Genomic DNA, 20471 nt, shown 5'->3' on the forward strand with positions numbered 1-20471 from the left:
ACCCCAGAACTTCATACTAGCCCAAGGACATAAGTCCAGGCAGGGATGAAATACATTCAGTTGGACCTAAAGGAAATGAGGCTGTGAAGACAAAGAAACCTACTTTAAATACAGACCCTCTCCTCACCTCCGACCATTCATTCATTCAATGTCGTATTTATTGAGCGCTTACCGTGTGTAAAACACTGTCCTAAGCACTTGGGAGAGTATGAAACAACAACAAATGGTGTAGCCCCACTGGTTAGATCTCCTGACGCCCATTGTTGCCAACTTGTACTTCCCAAGTGCTTAGCACAGTGCTCTGCACACTGTAAGCGCTCAATAGATAAGATTGAATGAATGTAAGAATGTCTTGAGTCACTATAGCGTTTGTATCATCACAAAGCTCGCTGTGGGCAGGGAATTCATTCAGTCATATTTATTGAGCGGTTACGGTGCGCAGAGCACTGCACTAAGCGCTTGGGAGATTGCAGTACAACAATACAGTGACACATTCACATTCCCTGCCCACAATGAGCTTACAGTCTAGAGGAGGAGACAGGCATTAATAGGAATAAATAAATTAACACATATATACACAAGTGCTGTGGGGCTGAGGAGTAGGGTGAATCAGGGAAGAAAATCAGGCTGATGCAGAAGGGAGAGGGAAAAAAGGAAATGAAGGCTTAGAGAAGCCCTCTTGAAAGAGATTCATTCATTCATTCAGTCATATTTATTGAGCGCTTACTGTGTGCAGATCACTGTACTAAGTGCTTGGGAAGTACAAGTTGGCAACATATAGAGACGGTCCCTACCCAACAGTGGGCTCACAGTCTAGAATGTGCCACTTAGTACAGAAAAAGTCAGAGGTCATGGGCTCAAATCCCGGCTCCACCAGTTGTCAGCTGTGTGACTTTGGCAAGTCATTTAACTTCTCTGTGCCTCGGTTCCCTCATCTGTAAAATGGGGATGAAGACTGTGAGCCCCCCGTGGGACAACCTGATCACCTTGTAACCTCCCCAGCACTTAGAACAGTGCTTTGCACATAGTAAGCACTTAATAAATGCCATCATTATTATTATTATTATTATTACAGTGCTCTGCACACAGTAAGCACTCAATAAATATGATTGAATGAATGAACGAATGCCTTCAGTAAGGCTTTGAAGGTTGGGAGAGTCATTGTCAGATTCATTCAGTCGTGTTTATTGAGCGCTTACTGTGTGCAGAGCACTGGACTAAGTGCTGTCGGGTAGAAAATTAGGGAGGGCATTCCAGGCCAGAGATGGGATGTGGGCGAGAGGTCGGCGGGGAGAGAGACGAGATGAAGGGACGGTGAGTAGGTTGGCATTAAACGAGTGAAGTGTGAGGGCTGGGTTAGAGTGAGGAAGGAGCTAGGGACTGTCTCTATATGTTGCCAACTTGTACTTCCCAAGCGCTTAGTACAGTGCTGTGCACACAGTAGGCACTCAATAAATGTGATTGATTGATTGATTGAAGGAGGGGGCGAGGGGATCGGCGACTTGAAAGCCGACGGCGAGGACCTCCGACGGGATGTCATCCGGATGCATCCTTACTTCCCATCCAAACGTACCACTTAAGGTCTCCACCCGGCCTCGAGCTCCTCTTTCGCCGTCATTCATCTGTCGGCAATTCGGTGATTTTCATTCATTCCCAGTGCTTTCCTAATGATCAAATATATTGTCTTTAGACGAGAGCACCTCTCCCTACCAAATGTTCCCTGCATTCGTTCATCGTTTACTTCGGCTCCATGTTATTCATATTAATGTCCTGCCTCCCCCTCTAGACAGTCAGCTCGGTGTGGGCGGGAGATGTGTCTGCTCATTCCGCGGCATTGCTCTCCCTCCGGCGCCTAGTCCAGTGCTCTGCACATAATAAGCGCTCTATAAATACGGTCGACTGAGCGATCGATGTTCGCCTCGGTAGGGACGAACACTTTTTCAACTAGTTCTCGGCCCATGTGCTTGGGAGGGAGGCACGGCAGTGGAATTGGGAATTTTCTGGAGTCGGAGGGGAGGCCTCAATAAATACAATGAATACAGTTGAATTGAATTGGGAAGCAGCGTGGCTCAGTGGGATGAGCACGTGCTGGGGAGTCAGAGGTCATGGGTTCAAATCCCTGCTCCGCCACTTGTCAGCTGTGTGACTTTGGGCAAGTCACTTCACTTCTCTGGGCCTCAGTGACCTCATCTGTAAAATGGGGATGAAGACTGTGAGCCCCTCGGGGGACAACCTGATCACCTTGTAACCTCCCCAGCGCTTAGAACAGTGATTTGCACATAGTAAGCCTTAATAAATGTCATTTAAAAAATTGAATGAATGAATGAAACGACCTGATCCCTCCACAGGTGTAGAAAGTGTCTCCGACCGAACCTGGCCTTCAGAAGATCAGGCTGTAAACTCCCTCATATTAATAATAATAATAATAATTTCGGTATTTGTTAAGCACTTACTATGTGCAAAGCACTGTTCTAAGAGCTGGGGAGGATACAAGGTGATCAGGTTGTTCCATATGGGGCTCACAATCCTAATCCCCATTTTACAGATGAGGTAACTGAGGCACAGAGAAGTTAAATGACTTGCCCAAGGTCACACAGCTGACAAGCGGTGGAGCTGGGATTTGAACCTATGACCTCTAACTCCCAAGCCTGGGCTCTTTCCACTGAGCCATGCCTCAGGACCATGAGCTTACTGTGGGCAGGGAATGTATCTGTTTATTGTTCTGTTGTAATAACAACAATAATATTTCTGGTATTTGTTAAGCACTTACTCTGTGTCAAGCACTGTTCTAAGCGCTGGGACAGATGCAGGCTAATCGGGTTGGACACAGTCCCTGTCCTGCATGGGGCAAATGAGCCCACTGCTGGGTAGGGACCGTCTCTATATGTTGCCAACTTGTACATCCCAAGCGCTTAGTACAGTGCTCTGCACACAGTAAGCGCTCAATAAATTTGATTGATTGATTGATATGTTTGTACGTCTTTATTACTCTTTTTTATTTGTACCTATTTATTCTATTTATTTTATCTTGTCAGTATGTTTTGTTTTGTTGTCCAACTTGTACTTCCCAAGTGCTTAGTACGGTGCTCTGCACACAGTAAGCGCTCAATAAATACAATTGATTGATTGATATGTTTGTACGTATTTATTACTCTATTTTATCTGTACATATCTATTCTATTTATTTTATCTTGTTAATATGTTTTGTTTTGTTGTCTGTCTCCCCCTCCTAGACTGCGAGCCTGCTGTTGGGTAGGGACCGCCTCTATATGTTGCTAACTTGTACTTCCCAAGCGCTTCGTACAGTACTCTGCACACAGTAAGCGTTCAATAAATACAATTGATTGATTGATATGTTTGTACGTATTTATTACTCTATTTTATCTGTACATATCTCTTCTATTTATTTTATCTTGTTAATATGTTTTGTTTTGTTGTCTGTCTCCCCTTCCTCGACTGTGAGCCCGCTGTTGGGTAGGGACCATCTCTATATGTTGCTAACTTGTACTTCCCAAGCGCTTAGTACAGTACTCTGCACAAAGTAAGCACTCAATAAATATGAATGAATAACTGGAGGGATCAATCAATCAATCCACCAATCAATCAATGGTATTTATGGAGCACTTATTGTGTTCAGAGCACTGGACTAAGCACTTGGGCGAGTAGAATGTAGTAAAGTTGGAAGACTTTTTCTCTGCCTACAAGGATTTTCCAGCACAGAGGGGGAGACAGACATGAATAGAATAAAGTTACAGAGGCAAATGCAAGGCAGTAAGTTTTGGCATTTCTTTTAATGGTATTTGTTAAGCGCTTACTATGTGCCGGGCACTGTTCTAAGCACCGGGGTAGATACAAGATATTCAGGTTGGACACAGTCCCCCATCTCCCACGGGGCTAGTGATCTTAATCCCCCATTTTACAGTCGAAGTCACCGAGGCACAGAGAAGCAGCGTGGCTCAGTGGAAACAGCACAGGCCTTGGAGTCAGAAGTCATGGGTTCAAATCCCGGCTCCGCCAATTGTCAGCTCTGTGACTTTGGGCAAATCACTTCACTTCTCTGTGCCTCCGTTACCTCATCTGTAAAATAGGGATTGAAACTGTGAGCCCCCCGTGGGACAAGCTGATCACCTTGTAACCTCCCCAGTGCTTAGACAGTGCTTTGCCCATAGTAAGCGCTTAATAAATGCTGTCATTAAATGCTATCATTAAGTGAAGTGGCTTGCCCGAGCTCACACAACAGACAGGCCGGGATTAGAACCCGCTAACCACTAGCCCACACCTCTACTCCTACTAGGAGGAGAAGCCACTTCTCTGTGGGAATTAAGTTTCTTTTCCACATCCTTCTGCATTTCGCCCAAGTCACTGAGATACCCGCAGCACCCTCATTGTCCAGAAAGAGAAAACAAGGGGTTTAACGATCCCTTTTCTCTCCCCCATTGTTCTTTCCAGACTAATCGTTTCAGTCGGGGACCGACTTGGGCGATAAGACGTTGTCACCAAGTGTCTCGGTCTCCCGGGAGCTCTGAATTATGACTCTCCCGTCTGGCTGTCCAACCCACGATGAAAGGGACGGAGAACAAAAAAGAGCCATCCGTTTCTTGAGAACGCGTGGCTGGAGAATGAATCAGTTTGTCCCATTAATCTCTTCTGATGAAGAGAGGGCTCTGGTCTCTCTTTGTTGCCAATTTGTACTTCCCAAGCGCCTAGTACAGTGCTCTGCACGTAGTAAGCGCTCAATAAATACGATTGATGATGATGATGATGATGGTAGAGCCTCCATCAAGGTGGTTTCCGGGTGGGGGATCGCGTGGATGGTGGGAGAGGTGGAAATTGCGGTGTTGGAGAGGCGCTTACTATGTTCTGAGCACTGGGCTGAGACGGATAGCGCTTAAAACAGTGCTTTGCACATAGTAAGGGCTCAATAAATACCATTATTATTATTATACGACATCCTCAGGTCAGACACAGCCCCCGGCCCGGGCGTGGTGGATGACAGTCTAAGTTGGAGGGAGAACAGATCAATCAATCAATCAATCGTATTTATTGAGCGCTTACAGTGTGCAGAGCACTATACTAAGCGCTTGGGAAGTCCAAGTTAGCAACATCTAGAGACGGTCCCTACCCAACAGTGGGCTCACAGTCTAGAAGTGGGGCGGGGAGAGAAGCAGCGTGGCCTAGTGACTAGAGCCTGGGCTGGGAGTCAGAAGGGCCTGGGTTCTAATCCTGCCTCCGCCACCGGTCTGCTGTTGGACCTGGGACGAGTCACTTCACTTCTCTGCGTCTCAGTGACTTCATCTGTAAAATGGGGATTAAGATTGTGAGCCCTATGTCCACTGTGTCCAACCTGTTTAGTTTCTACTTTGGTGCTTAGTACAGTGCCTGGCACATAGTAAGCATGTAACAAATACCACGATAAAAAAAAGTTGTCTACTGGCCATTTTACTGTTGAAGAAACTGAGACAAATACCAATTAAAAAAAAACTAGCCCATGGTGAGTGAGCTAATGAGGAGCATTTTACCAGTTATTCATTCATTCAATCATATTTATTAAGTGCTTACTGTGGTCAGAGCACTGTACTAAGCAGTGTGGCTCAATGGAAAGAGCTCGGGCTTGGGAGTCAGAGGTCATGGGTTCAAATCCTGCCTCTGCCAATTGTCCGCTGTGTGACTTTGGGCAAATCACTTCGCTTCTCTGTGCCTCTGTTCCCTCAATAGTAAAACGGTGATTAAATACCCATTATTCCTCCAACTTAGACTGTGAGCCCCATGAGGGACAGGGACTGTGTCCGACCTAATTCACTTGGACTTAACCCATTGCTTAGAACAGTGTTTGACACATAGTAAGCGCTTAACAGAGAAGCAGCCTGGCGTAGTGGATAGAGCACGGGCCTGGGAGTAATAATAATAATAATGATGGTATTTGTTAAGCGCTTACTATGTGCAAAGCACTGTTCTATGCGCTGGGGAGGTTACAAGGTGATCAGCTTGTCCCACAGGGGACTCACAGTTTTAATCCTCGTTTTACAGATGAGGTAACTGAGGCACAGAGAAGTTAAGTGACTTGCCCAAAGTCACACAGCTGACAGTTGGCGGAGCCGGGATTTGAAAGAAGGTCATGGGTTCTAATCCTGGCTCGACCACTTGTCTGCTGTGTGACCTAGGACAAGTCATTTCACTTCTCTGGCCCTCAGTTCCCTCATCTGTAAAAGGGGGATTGAGACTGTGAGCCCCATGGGGGACAGGGACTGTGTCCAACCCCAATTTGCTTGTATCTACCCCAGCACTTAGTAATAATAATGATAATGATGGTATTTGTTAAGCGCTTACTATGTGCAAAGCACTGTTCTAAGCACTGGGTAATAATAATAATGATGGCATTTGTTAAGTGCTTACTATGTGCAGAGCGCTGTTCTAAGCGCTGGGGGGGATGCAAGGTGATCAAGTTGCCCCATGTGGGGCTCACAATCTTAATCCCCATTTTACAGATGAGGTAACTGAGGCTCAGAGAAGTTAAGTGACTTGCCCAAGGTCACACAGCAGACATGTGGCAGAGCGGGGTTTTGAACCCATGACCTCTGACTCCAAAGCCCGGGCCCTTTCCCCTGAGCCACGCTGCTTCTCTGGGTACAGTGTACTTCTCAGGGTACAGTGCCTGGCACATAGTAAGTGCTTAATCAATCAATCAATCAATCAATCGTATTTATTGAGCACTTACTGTGTGCAGAGCACTGTACTAAGCGCTTGGGAAGTACAAGTTGGCAACATATAGAGACAGTCCCTACCCAACAGTGGGCTCACAGTCTAAAAGGGGGAGACAGAGAACAAAACCAAACATACTAACAAAATAAAATAAATAGAATAGATATGTACAAGTAAAATAAATAAATAGAGTAATAAATATGTACAAACATATCATCATCATCAATCGTATTTATTGAGCGCTTACTATGTGCAGAGCACTGTACTAAGCGCTTGGGAAGTACAAATTGGCAATATATAGAGACAGTCCCTACCCAACAGTGGGCTCACAGTCTAGACAGGGGAGACAGAGCTCAAAACAAAACAAATTAACAAAATAAAATAGAATAGATATGTACAAGTAAAATAAATAAATAAATGGAGTAATAAATATGTACAAACATATATACATATATACAGGTGCTGTGGGGAAGGGAAGGAGGTAAGACGAGGTAAGGTAAGATGAGGTAAGAGGTAAGATGAGGAGGAGGAGGTAAGATGAGGTAAGAGGTAAGGTAAGAGGCTTAACAAATACCATGATTATGATTATTATTAACAAATACCATTAAAAAAAAAAATAAAAGACCATTGCAACTTTCTATCCCCAAGACGCAAAACCCTAAACTCCTTCCGGGTCTCTTTGTGTTTTCTTCCCTCGCTTTTCTCCAGGGCATGGGATATCTGCACGCCAAGGGAATCCTCCACAAAGACCTCAAATCGAAAAATGTCTTCTATGACAACGGCAAGGTGGTGATCACGGACTTTGGGCTTTTCAGCATCTCGGGAGTGCTGCAGGCCGGCAGGTGAGAGGGGAGCCGCTTTCTGCGGCGGATTGAGGGGGGCCTCAGAGACTCGGAGAAGCAGCGTGCCTCAGTGGAAAGACCCTGGGCTTGGGAGTCAGAGGTCATGGGTTCAAATCCCGGCTCCGCTGTGTGACTTTGGGCTAGTCACTTCACTTCTCTGGGCCTCAGTGACCTCATCTGTAAAATGGGGATTGAGACTGTGAGCCCCACGTGGGGCAACCTGATCACCCTGTAACCTTCCCAGCACTTAGAACAGTGCTTTGCACATAGTAAGTGCTTAATAAATGCCATTATTATTATTATTATTATTATTATTATTATTATTATTATTAGGCCCTCTCTGGACAGCTGCGGCCCCCCAAGGACGAGAGGAGAGGCTGGATCTGGGAGAACAATAATAATAATAATGGTATTTGTTAAGTGCTTACTATGTGCCGAGCACCGTTCTAAGCACTGGGGTAGATACCAGGTCATCAGGTTGTCCCGCGTGTGGCTCACGGTCTTCATCCCCATTTTACAGATGAGGTCACTGAGGCACAGAGAAGTTCAGTGGCGTGCCCAAGGTCACACAGCAATCAATCAATCAATCAATCGTATTTATTGAGCGCTTACTGTGTGGGCTTGGTCATGGGTTCAAATCTCAGCTCAGCCGCTTGTCTGCTTGTCTTCTAGACTGGGAGCCCACTGTTGGGTAGGGACCGTCTCTATATGTTGCCAACTTGTACTTCCCAAGTGACTTCACTTCTCTGGGCCTCAGTTCCCTCATCTGGAAAATGGGGATGAAGACTGTGAGCCCCCTGTGGGACAACCTGAGCACCTTGTAACTTCCCTAGAGCTTAGAACAGTGCTTTGCACATTGTAAGCGCTTAATAAATGCCATCATTATTATTACAGTGCTTGGCACATTGTAAGCGCTTAACAAGTACCACAATTATTATTTCTCAGGCCACCTAATTGCCACATGGATTTGCCTGGAGAACAGGATCCAACCCCACCCAACATCTTAGAGGGGAGGACGGGCTGAGGGGAACCACTCGGAGTGGATGCCATCCAACCCAGAGCTTAGGACAGTGCCCGGTACATAGTAAGCGCTTAACAAAAACCATCACTATTATTATAAATTCCGCACCTTCGCACCCTAGACCGCACCTTTGTTCCGAGCGAGGCCCAGACTCCGATCAAACCGTCCTCTGGGGCCACTCCGATTCCCGCTCAAAAAGCCGATACCTCTGAATTCAGCAGAAACTCTGCCTTTGATCATTTCACTCAGTGAAGTTTCACTTCCCCTAGGAAGTTCTTGCCCTTCTTTCCGTCCCCGCTGTGTTGTTCAAACAAACAACGTTGTTTTGAAGGAGGGAAAGGGGAAGAAGAGGCAGCGCTTGCGTTCAGGTGCTTATTGATGCTTCTTAATCAAAAGGAAAACACTTTTTAATCTTACCATTTTACAGATGACGGATGGCTCGCTTCCATCAGCTGACTTGCTGGTTCCGCTGGCAGTCAGAGGCTTTGAACTGATTCTCCCCCAGCTAATCCCCAAATCCCCTAATTGCTCCCCAAACATCTCATTATTCAGGCCATAGATCAGTGGTATTTGATGAGCGCTTACTATGCTAAGAGCTTGGGAGAGGACGATCCAACAGAATGAGCAGGGAACTTCCCTTCCCGTAATAATAATAATAATAATGGCATTTGTTAAGCGCTTACTATGTGCAAAGCACTGTTCTAAGCACAGGGGAGGTTACAAGGCAATCAGGTTGTCCCTCTGGGGACTCACAGTCTTCATCCCCATTTTCCAGATGAGGTAACTGAGGCCCAGAGAAGTTAAGTGACTTGCCCAAAGTCACACAACTGACAATTAGGAGAGCCGGAATTTGAACCCATGACCTCTGACTCCAAAGCCCGGGCTCTTTTCCACTGAGCCATGCTGCTTCTCCAATGAGCTGACAGTCTTGAGAGGGAAGCAGACATTCATTCATTCAATGGTATTTATTGAGCGCTTACTGTGTGCAGAGCACTGTACTAAGCACTTGGGAAGACATTCATATAAACCAATGGTTGCTAATATATAATTTAAAGATTCGGACGTAAGGGCGGTGGGGTTGGAGGAGGGGAGAACTGTCCCGTCTCCAGCTCGGTGGAAAGAGCCCGGGCTTGGGGGACAGAGGACATGGGTTCTAATCCCGGCCCTGCCACCTGTCTGCTGTATGACCTTAGGCAAGCACTTAACTTTTCTGGGCCTCAGTGACCTCATCTGGAAAATGGGGATTAAGACTGTGAGCCTCACGTGGGACAACCTGATTACCTTGAATCAACCCTAGCACTTAGAGCAGTATTTGGCACATAGTAAGTGCTTAACAAATACCATCATTATTATTTTCCTTCTGCCTAAAGCCCCCTCACCAGCTGATTCTGTCCCGTTCTAAATTTTTGCTATCTTATCAGCCACCTGCCCTCTCGTCCATCACACGCATCTGTTCATGTCATTGCTTGCTATTTAATATTCATTCATTCGATCATATTTATTGAGTGCTTACTGTTTGCAGAGCACTGTATTAAGCGCTTGGGAAGTACAAGTCGGCAACATATAGAGACGGTCCCTACCCAATGAGAGGCTCACAGTCTAGAAGGGGGAGACAGACGACAAAACAAAACATGTGGACAGGTGTCAAGTCATCAGAATAAATAGAAATAAAGCTAGATGCACATCATTAACAAAATAAATAGAATAATAAATATGGACAAGTAAAATAAATAGAGTAATAAATCTGTAAAAACATATATACAGGTGCTGTGGGGAGGGGAAGGAGGTAGGGCGGGGGGGATGGGGAGGGGGAGAGGAAGGAGGGGGCTCAGTGTGGGAAGGCCTCCTGGAGGAGGTGAGCTCTCAGTAGGGCTTTGAAGGGAGGAAGAGAGCTAGCTTGGCGGATGTACGGAGGGAAGGAATTCCGGGCCAGGGGGAGGACGTGGGCCGGGGGTCGACGGCGGGAAGGGCGAGAACGAGGTACAGTGAGGAGGTGAGTGGCAGAGGAGTGGAGGGTGCGGGCTGGGCTGGAGAAGGACAGAAGAGAGGTGAGGTAGGAGGAGGCGAGGTGATGGACAGCCTGGAAGCCGAGAGTGAAGAGCTTTTGCTTGATGTGTAGGTTGACTGGCAGCTCCTGGAGATTTTTGAGGAGGGGAGTAACATGCCCAGAGCGTTTCTGCACAAAGATGATCCAGGCAGCAGCGTGAATTATAGACTGAAGTGGGGAGAAACAGAAGGATGGGAGATCAGAGAGGAGGCCGATGCAGTAATCCAATCGGGATAGGATGAGAGATTGAACCGGCAAGGTAGTGGTTTGGATGGAGAGGAAAGGGCGGATCTTGGTGATGTTGCGGACATGAGAATGTCAGGTTTTGGTGACGGATTGGATGTGTGGGGTGAACTAGAGAGCGGAGTCGAGGATCACACCAAGATTGTGAGACAGGAAGGATGGTAGTGCCGTCTACCGTGATGGGAAAGTCTGGGAGAGGGCAGGGTTTGGGAGGGAAGATAAGGAGTTCAGTCTTGGACATATTGAGTTTTAGATGGCGAGCAGACATCCAGATGGAGATATCCTGAAGGCAGGAGGAGACCCGAGCCTGGAGGGAGGGAGAGAGAGCAGGGGCAGAGATGTAGATTTGGGTGTCATCAGCGTAGAGATGATAGTTGAAGCTGTGGGAGCGAATGAGGTCACCAAGGGAGTGAGTGTAGATTTGGCAAGAAGGAGGTCATTGGTGACCTTTGAGAGGGCAGTTTCGGTGGAGTGTAGGGGACAGAAGCCACATTGGAGGGGGTCAAGGAGAGAGTCGGCATTGAGGAATTTGAGGCAGCAGGTGTAGACGATTCATTCAAGGAGTTTGGAAAGGAATGGTAGGAGGGAGATAGGGAGATAACTAGAAGGGGAGGTGGGGTCAAAAGAGGGTTTTTTTTAGGATGGGGCAGACATGGGCATGTTTGAAGGCAGAGGGGAAGGAACCAGTGGAGAGTGAGCGGTTGAAGATGGAAGTTAGGGAGGGGAGGAGGGAAGGGGCGAGAAATTTCATAAGTTGAGAGGGAATGGGGTCAGAAGCACAGGTGGCTTAATAATAATAATAATAATAATAATGGTATCTGTTAAGCACTTACTATGTGCCAAGAACTACTTTAAGCACTGGAGCACTGTTCTAAGCACTGGAATAATAATGATGGAATTTGTTTTACCTTCAGGTTTTACAGGTTTTACACTTTCCCATTTCACAAATGTAGAAAATCAACCACAGAGAGTTAGCAGGTCCCTTGGCAGGAGTGCCAGAGTTGGGAAATTATAATTATAATAATTATAACAATAATACTAATACTAATACTAGTATGTGTTAAGCACTTACTGTATACCAAGGACTATACTAAGCTCTGGGGAAAACCTGAGGTAATCAGATGAGAAACAGATCTTTTCCACACAGGACTCAGCTGTGTGACTTTGGGCAAGTCACTTAATAACAATAATAATAATGGCATTTATTAAGCACATAGTATGTGCAAATCACTGTTCTAAGCTCTGGGATGGTTACAAGGTGATCAGGTTGTCCCACGGAGGGCTCACAGTCTTAATCCCCATTTTACAGATGAGGGAACTGAGGCACAGAGAAGTGAAGTGTCTTGCCCAAAGTCACACAGCTGAGAATTGGCAGAGCTGGGATTCGAACCCATAACCTCTGACTTCAAAGCCCTTGCTCTTTCCACTGAGCCATGCTGCTTCTATAACTTCTCTGTGCCTCAGTTCCCTCATCTGTAAAATGAGGATGCAGGCTGTGAGCCCCCCGTGGGACAACCTGATAACCTTGTAACCTCCCCAGATCTTAGAACAGTACTTTGCACATAGTAAGCACTTAATAAGTGCCATCATTATTATTATTATCATCATAAGTGGGAGGGTAAACAGGGGCTCACACTCTCAATCCCCATTTTACAACTGAGGGAACCGAGGCCCAGAGAAGTGAAGTGACTTGCCCAAGGTCACCCAGCAGACACGTGGTGGAGCCGGGATTAGAACCCAGGTCCTTCTGACTCCAGGGCCCGGGCTGTAGCCACTAAGCCACGCTGTTGAATCCCCATTTTACAGATCTGGATACTGAGACACAGAAAAGGTAAGTGATTCGGCCAAGTCACACAGCAGGAAGTGACAGGGCCGGGATTAGGACCTGGGGGTTCTACTCATTCATTCATTCAGTCGTATTTATTGAGCGCTTACTGTGTGCCGAGCACTGTAGTAAGTGCTTGGGAAGTACAAGTCGGCAACATATAGAGACGGTCCCTACCCAACAGCGGGTTCACAGTCTGGAAGGGGGAGACAGACAACAAAACAAAACAAGTAGAGAGGTGTCAAAACCATCAGAATAAATAGAATTACAGCTATATGCACAAAGAAGCAGCGTGGCTCTGTGAAAGGAGCACAGGCTTTGGAGTCAGAGGTCGTGGGTTCAAATCCCGGCTCTGCCAATTGTCAGCTGTGTGACTTTGGGCAAGTCACTTAACTTCAGCGCTTAGAACAGTGCTTTGCACATAGTAAGCGCTTAATAAATGCTATCATTATTATTATTATTATTCATTCATTAATTCATTCAATCGTATTTATTGAGCACTTACAGTGTGCAGAGCACTGTACTAAGCACTTGGGAAGTACAAGTTGGCAACATAAAGAGACGGTCCCTACTCAACAACAGGCTCACTGAGGCTCTCTGTGCTTCAGTTACCTCATCTGTAAAATGGGGATTAAGATTGTGAGCCCTCTGTGGGACAACCTGATCACCTTGTAACCTCCCCAGTGCTTAGAACAGTGCTTTACACATAGTAAGCACATAACAAATACCATCGTTATTATTATTATATAGAGACAGTCCCTACCCAACAACAGGCTCACTGAGGCTCTCTGTGCCTCAGTTACCTCATCTGTAAAATGGGGATTAAGATTGTGAGCCCTCTGTGGGACAGCCTTATCACCTTGTAACCTCCCCAGCGCTTAGAACAGTGCTTTGCACATAGTAAGCGCTTAATAAATGCCATCATTATTATTATTATCATTAATAAAATAGAGTAGTAAATATGTACGAGTAAAATAAATACGTACAAATATATACTAGTTCTGTGGAGAGGGGAAGGAGGTAGGGCGGGGAGGAGGAGAGGAAAAAGGGAAGGCCTCCTGGAGGAGGTGAGCTCTCAGTAGGGCTTTGAAGGGATCGGGGGGTCGCGTAACTAGTTCTAAGCAAGTGGCCATACTTCATGCTGCTGCCCGGATTATCTTTGTCCAGAAACGCTCTGAGCATATTACTCCCCTCCTCAAAAATCTCCAGTGGCTACCAATCAATCTGCACATCAGGCAGAAACTCCTCACCCTGGGCTTCCAGGCTGTCCATCCATCCCCTGGCCCCCTCCTCCCTCACCTCCCTTCTGTCCTTCTCCAACCCAGCCCGCACCCTCCGCTCCTCCGCCGCTAATCTCCTCACCGTACCTCATTCTCGCCTGTCCCGCCATCGACCCCCGGCCCACGTCCTCCCCCGGGCCTGGAATGCCCCCAATCCCTCCGCCCATCCACCAAGCTCACTCTCTTCCTCCCTTCAAGGCCCTACTGAGAGCTCACCTCCTCCAGGAGGCCTTCCCAGACTGAGCCCTTTCCTTCCTCTCCCCCTCATCCGCCTCTCCATCCCCCCATCTCACCTCCTTCCCTTCCCCACAGCACCTGTATATATGTTTGTACATATTTATTACTCTATTTATTTATTTTACTTGTACATATCTATTCTATTTATTTTATTTTGTTAGTATGTTTGGTTTTGTTCTCTGTCTCCCCCTTTTAGACTGGGAGCCCACTGCTGGGTAGGGACTGTCTCTATATGTTACCAACTTGTACTTCCCAAGTGCTTAGTACAGTGCTGTGCATACAGTAAGCGCTCAATAAATACGATTGATGATGATGATGACGACTAGTGGCTCATCCCGCCGTTTGCCCCGACAGGAGAGAGAAGAAGCTGCGTATCCAGAAGGGCTGGCTGTGCCACCTGGCCCCCGAAATCATCCGACAACTGGCCCCCGACACGGAAGAGGACAAGTTACCCTTCTCCAACCACTCGGACGTCTTTGCCTTCGGGTAGGCTGGGCAGCCTAGCGGAAGGAGCTGACGAGATCGGCGTAGTCACCCCACAACCGACTCCTAGGGATGCCCCGGTCCTGCCCTAAAGGGTTTGGGGGGAGGCGTTCTCCACAGAGTTTCGTCGGTGCCCGTGGAGAACTTGCGGTAAATTTCTACCCTAGAGACCCTCGCTTACAGGGAACAGTTCCTGCCGGAGTCTTTATCCGATCAGATATTTCCATCCCCACAAATGCAGTAATTAAACCAGTATATTTTTAGGAGAAGTTGAGCAGAAAAGTAATTAAGCGACCTTATCGAGCCGAGCCTTAAGCAAATGGATTTCGGGTTAGCTATATATATATATTATTTTATTTAATCAGAGAAACTCAATTTCCAGTAAGTTCAGATTCTTTCAAAGTTCAAAAAAAGCAAAAACCCAACATTGTAATGATCCTTTCCTTCCTGCACCCAGCGGGATTCGTTAGATCTCGGAACTAGTCTTCCTCCTCTGGTTGGGGATTTTCCGTGTGTCCCAGAATCATCATCATCAATCGTATTTATTGAGCGCTTACTGTGTGCAGAACACTGTACTAAGCGCTTGGGTAGTACAAATTGGCAACATACAGAGACAGTCCCTACCCAACAGTGGGCTCGCAGTCTAAAAGAATGTCTTGTGTCCCACTGTTGGGTAGGGACTCTCTCTATATGTTGCCAACTTGCACTTCCCAAGCGCTTAGTACAGTGCTCTGCACACAGTAAGTACTCAATAAATACGATTGATTGATTGATTGATTGTGTCATGGGGAGGGGGACGGGGGTCACCCCTTTGGGGGCTGAGTTGGGGTTCAGGCAGCGTCGCCTAATGGATAGAGCCAAAGCCTGGGTGTCAGAAGGACCCGGGTTCTAATTCCTGCTCTGCCACTTGTCGGCTGTGGGACCTTGGGAAAGTCATTTCACTGGGCCTCAGTTCCCTCATCTGTAAAATGGGAATTAAGACTTCGTGCCCCATGTGGAACAGGGGCTGGGTTCAACCTGATTAGCTTGTATCTATCCCAGTGCTTAGTACAGTACCTAGAGAAGCAGCGTGGCTCAGTGGAAAGAGCCCGGGCTTTGGAGTCAGAGGTCATGGGTTCAAAACCCGGCTCTGCCAATTGTCAGCTGTGTGACTTTGGGCAAGTCACTTCACTTCTCTGGACCTTAGTTACCTCATCTGTAAAATGGGGATTAAGACTGTGAGCCCCCTGTGGGACAACCTGATCACCATGTAACCTCCCAGCGCTTAGAACAGTGCTTTACGCATAGCACTTAATAAATGCCATCATCATTATTATTATTACCTGACACAGAAGGAACACTTAACAAATACGGTTGTTATTATTATTATTAATATCATTTCTGCTTCCAGGTAGATGCTTGGGCCTGTCCCGCGCTGGGAGCCCGAGGAGAGGGTGGGCATTGGCCAGGGTTGGGTAAACTGAGTCTCAAGGATCTGCCCTACTAGGGGTAAAGTCCTTCCAGATTTCAATAGCGGGTCTTTGTCTCCGTCATATTTCTTGAGTTACATTGTACTCTCCCAAGTGCTTAGTACAGTGCTTTGCCCCCAGTAAGCACTCAATAAGTACAGTTGAATGAATGAGTGCTTACTGTGTGCAGAACACTGAACTAAGCACTCGGGAGAGCACAGTATAACAGAGGATTTTTTGTTTAGTTGTTTGTTTTCTAGTCTTTCTTAAGCGTTTACTGTGTGTCAAATGCAGATCTGAGGGCTGGAGTAGTAATTAGGTTGTGCTGTGTAGGACTCACTGTCCAAGTAGAAGGGAAGACAGGTATTAGGTATTAAATCTCCATTTTACAGTTGAAGGAACTGAGGCACAGAGGAAAAAATAATAATAATAATTATCATGGTATTTGTTAAGTGCTTACTACGTACCAGGCACTGTACTAAGCCCTGGGGGAAATACGAACAAATCAGGTTGGACACAGCCCCTGTTCCACCTGGGGCTCACGGTCGTATTCATCATTACGCGGACGAGCTAACCGAGGCCCAGAGAGGCGAAGCGACTTGCCCAGGGTCACACAGCAAGCAGTTGGCAGAGCAATCATTCAATCAATCAAGCATATTTATTGAGCGCTTACTGTGTGCAGAGCACTGTACTAAGCACTTGGGAAGTACAGGGATTAGAACCCAGGTCCTCTGACTCCCAAGCTCTTGATCTTTCCACTAGTCCACGCTGCTCCTCTGCCCGCAACCAGCTGGCAGTCTCCAGTCTCTAAATGCCCTAGGGGATATCGGTTGGGAGAGGGGAGTAAGGATCCGTGCCCTTTCAGCCCCGTGATTCCTGCTTTTCCCGTGAACAGCACCATCTGGTATGAACTCCACGCCAGGGCCTGGCCTTTCAAGACCCAGCCGGCAGAGACCATAATATGGCAGATGGGAAGAGGGATGAAGCCCAGCCTGAGCCAGATTGGCATGGGGAAAGAGATCTCGGTGAGTGAGCGCTCAGTACAGCGTCCCGCAGGCAGCAAGCGCTGGATAGATGCGATCGAATGGGTGGCTAAACCGTTTTGACGGACGGCGGGCCGAGCTCAGAGGCCGGGCTCTTCCCCCGGGAGAGCTTATCGGAGCCGGGATGACGCTCGCCGTTCTCTCTGTGGCAGGACATTCTCCTGTTCTGCTGGGCATTTGAGCAGGAGGAGAGACCCACCTTCACCAAGCTCATGGAGATGTTGGACAAGCTACCCAAGAGAAATCGTCGCCTCTCCCACCCCGGGCACTTTTGGAAATCAGCAGAGTAAGGTTTTCCCCGTCGGTCGGTCGCCCCTCCACCATCCCCTCTCTCTTTTTACCGTTCTCTCATCCGTAAAATGCGGAGGAAGACTGTGAGCCCCATGTGGGACAGGGACTGTGTCCAACCTAATAATCTTGTATCTATCCCAGCACTTCAATCAATCAATCAATCAATCATCAATCGTATTTATTGAGCGCTTACTGTGTGCAGAGCACTGTACTAAGCGCTTGGGAAGTACAAGTTGGCAACATATAGAGACAGTCCCTACCCAACGGTGGGCTCACAGTCTAAAAGAGAGAGACAGAGAACAAAACACTTAGTTCATTCATTCGTTCATTCATTCATTCATTCATTCAATAGTATTTATTGAGCACTTCCTGTGTGCAGAGCACTGTATTCCAGTGCCTGACACATAATAATAATAATAATAATAATAATAATAATAATAATGATGTTGGTATTTGTTCAGTGCTTACTATGTGCCAAGCCACTGTTCTAAGTGCTGGGGTAGATACAAGGTAATCAGGTTGTCCCACGTGGGGCTCACAGTATTCATCCCCATTTTACAGATGAGAGAACTGAGGCCGGGAGGAGTGAAGTGACTTGCCCAAGGTCACACAGCTGACAAGTGGCAGAGCCGGGATTAGAACCCATGACCTCTGGCTCCCAAGCCCGTGCTCTTTCCCTTGAGCCACGCTTGCGGTCAACAACCACCATTATTATTATTGTTATTATCCATTCCCACTCCAGACACTGTACTAAACACTGGGATAGGTAATAATAGTAATATAATAATGGCATTTATTAAGCGCTTACTATGTGCAAAGCACTGTTCTAAGCGCTGGGGAGGTTACAAGGTGATCAGGTTGTCCCACTGGGGGCTCACCATCTTAATCCCCATTTTACAGATGAGGTCACTGAGGCCCAGAGAAGTTAAGTGACTTGCCCAAAGTCACACCGCTGACAATTGGCAAGGGCGGGATTTGAACCCATGACCTCTGACTCCCAAGCCCGGGCTCTTTCCACTGAGCCACGCTGCTTCTCTAGATACCAGCTAATCAGGTTGGATACAGTCCCTGTCCCACTTGGGGATCACAGTCTTCATCCCCTAAGCGCTTCCAGGAATTGGCGGGGATGAGTGAGGATCCCAGAGGATGTCACAGGATCCCTGAGGAAAGTTCGATCCCATTCTTCAGAGATTTGTGGCCTGCAGGTGAGCAGGCATCCAGCTGGACTGCATTAGGCAATCAATCAGTGCTATTTATTGAACACTTACGGTGTGCAGACCGACATATATTTGAACATATTTATTACTCTATTAATCATTCATTCATTCATTCAATCGTATTTATTGAGCGCATACTGTGTGCAGAGCACTGTACTGAGCGCTTGGGAAGTAAAAGTTGGCAGCATATAGAGACGGTCCCTACCCAACAATCAAATTATCAATCAATTGTATTTATTGAGCGCTTACTGGGTGCAGAGCACTGTATTAAGCGCTTGGGAAGTACAAGTTGGCAACACATAGAGACAGTCCCTACCCAACAGTGGGCTCACAGTCTAGAAGGGGGAGACAGAGAACAAAACAAAACATATTAACACAATAAAATGAATAGAATATGTACAAGTAAAATAAATATATAAATAGAGTAATAAATACATAAAAGCATATATACCTATATACAGGATATACATATATACAGGGTATATCATGTGTATATAGCTCCTTCCTCTCCCTCTCCTCCCCCTCCCCATTCCCCCCACCTTACCTCCTTCCCCTCCCCACAGCACCTGTATATATGTATATATGTTTGTATGGATTTATTACTCTATTTATTCATTTATTTTATTTGGACGTATTTATTCTATTTATTTTATTTGGTTAATCTGTTTTGTTTTGTTGTCTGTCTCCCCCTTCTAGACTGTGAGCCCGCTGTTGGGCAGGGTCCATCTCTGTGTGTTGCCGAATTGTACTTCCCAAGATCTTAGTCCAGTGCTCTGCACACAGTAAACGCTCAATAAATACGATTGAATGAATGAATGAATCCCCATTTTACAGATGAGGGAACGGAGGCCCAGGGAATGAAGTGGCTTGCCTAAGGTCACGCAGAGGACAGGTGGCAGAGCTGGGCTTAGAACTTGAATGGATTCGGGGTCTCTGTGTTGTCTGTGTACATGCATATATGTTTGTACATATTTATTACTCTATTTTACTTGTACATATTTATTCTATTTCATTTTGTTAATCAAACAATCGTATTTATTGAGCGCTTACTGTGTGCAGAGCACTGTACTAAGTGCTTGGGAAGTACAAGTTGGCAACATATAGAGACAGTCCCTACCCAATGTTTTGTTTTGTTGTCTGTCTCCCCCTTCTAGACTGTGAGCCCGCTGTTGGGTAGGGACCGTCTCTATATGTTGCCAACTTGGACTTCCCAAGCGCTTAGTACAGTGCTCTGCACACAGTAAGCGCTCAATAAATACGATTGAATGAATGAATGAACTCAGGTCCTTCGGACTCCCAAGCCCATGCTCTATCCAGCTAGGCCACAGTATTCTTCGTTCATAGTATTTATTGAGCGCTTACTGTGTGCAGAGCACTGTACTGAGTGCTTGGAAAGTACAATTCAGTGACAGAGACAATCCCTACCCACAGTGGGCTCACTTTTCAGCATTAAGACTGTGAGCCCCAAGTGGGACATTTGCTGTGTCCAACCTGATTATCTTCTATCTGTCCCAGCGCTTAGTAAGGTTGCTGGCACATAGTCAACTTGTACTTCCCAAGCGCTTAGTACAGTGCTCTGCACACAGTAAGCGCTCAATAAATACGATTGAACGAATGAATGAATAGTAAGCACTGAACAAATACCATTTAAATTAGGAAGGGTTCTTACCCCATTTGGGAAAGGAATTGAGAGGAGGAGGAGGAGGAGGAAAAGGAGGAGTAGAAGAAGAGGAAGAGGAGGAGGTGCAGAAGGAAGACTCAGTCAATCAAGAGTCAGTCAATCATTTTTATTGAA

The 20471-nt window shown here is 46.6% G+C and overlaps 1 protein-coding gene across 1 annotated transcript in view; it reads left to right on the forward strand.

The window, feature by feature from the left end:
* The window catches only part of KSR2 (kinase suppressor of ras 2), a 451469-nt gene extending 434011 nt beyond the window's left edge, over positions 1-17458 (forward strand). Inside the window, exons 16-19 of the mRNA XM_038762755.1 lie at positions 7408-7541; positions 14549-14680; positions 17021-17150; positions 17321-17458. Coding sequence (XP_038618683.1) covers positions 7408-7541; positions 14549-14680; positions 17021-17150; positions 17321-17458 — 534 coding nt within the window. The remainder of the gene's footprint in view (positions 1-7407; positions 7542-14548; positions 14681-17020; positions 17151-17320) is intronic.
* Positions 17459-20471: the final 3013 nt, after the last annotated feature.

The sequence above is a fragment of the Tachyglossus aculeatus genome, chromosome 21, assembly GCF_015852505.1.
Source record: "Tachyglossus aculeatus isolate mTacAcu1 chromosome 21, mTacAcu1.pri, whole genome shotgun sequence".
Lineage (NCBI taxonomy): Eukaryota > Metazoa > Chordata > Mammalia > Monotremata > Tachyglossidae > Tachyglossus > Tachyglossus aculeatus.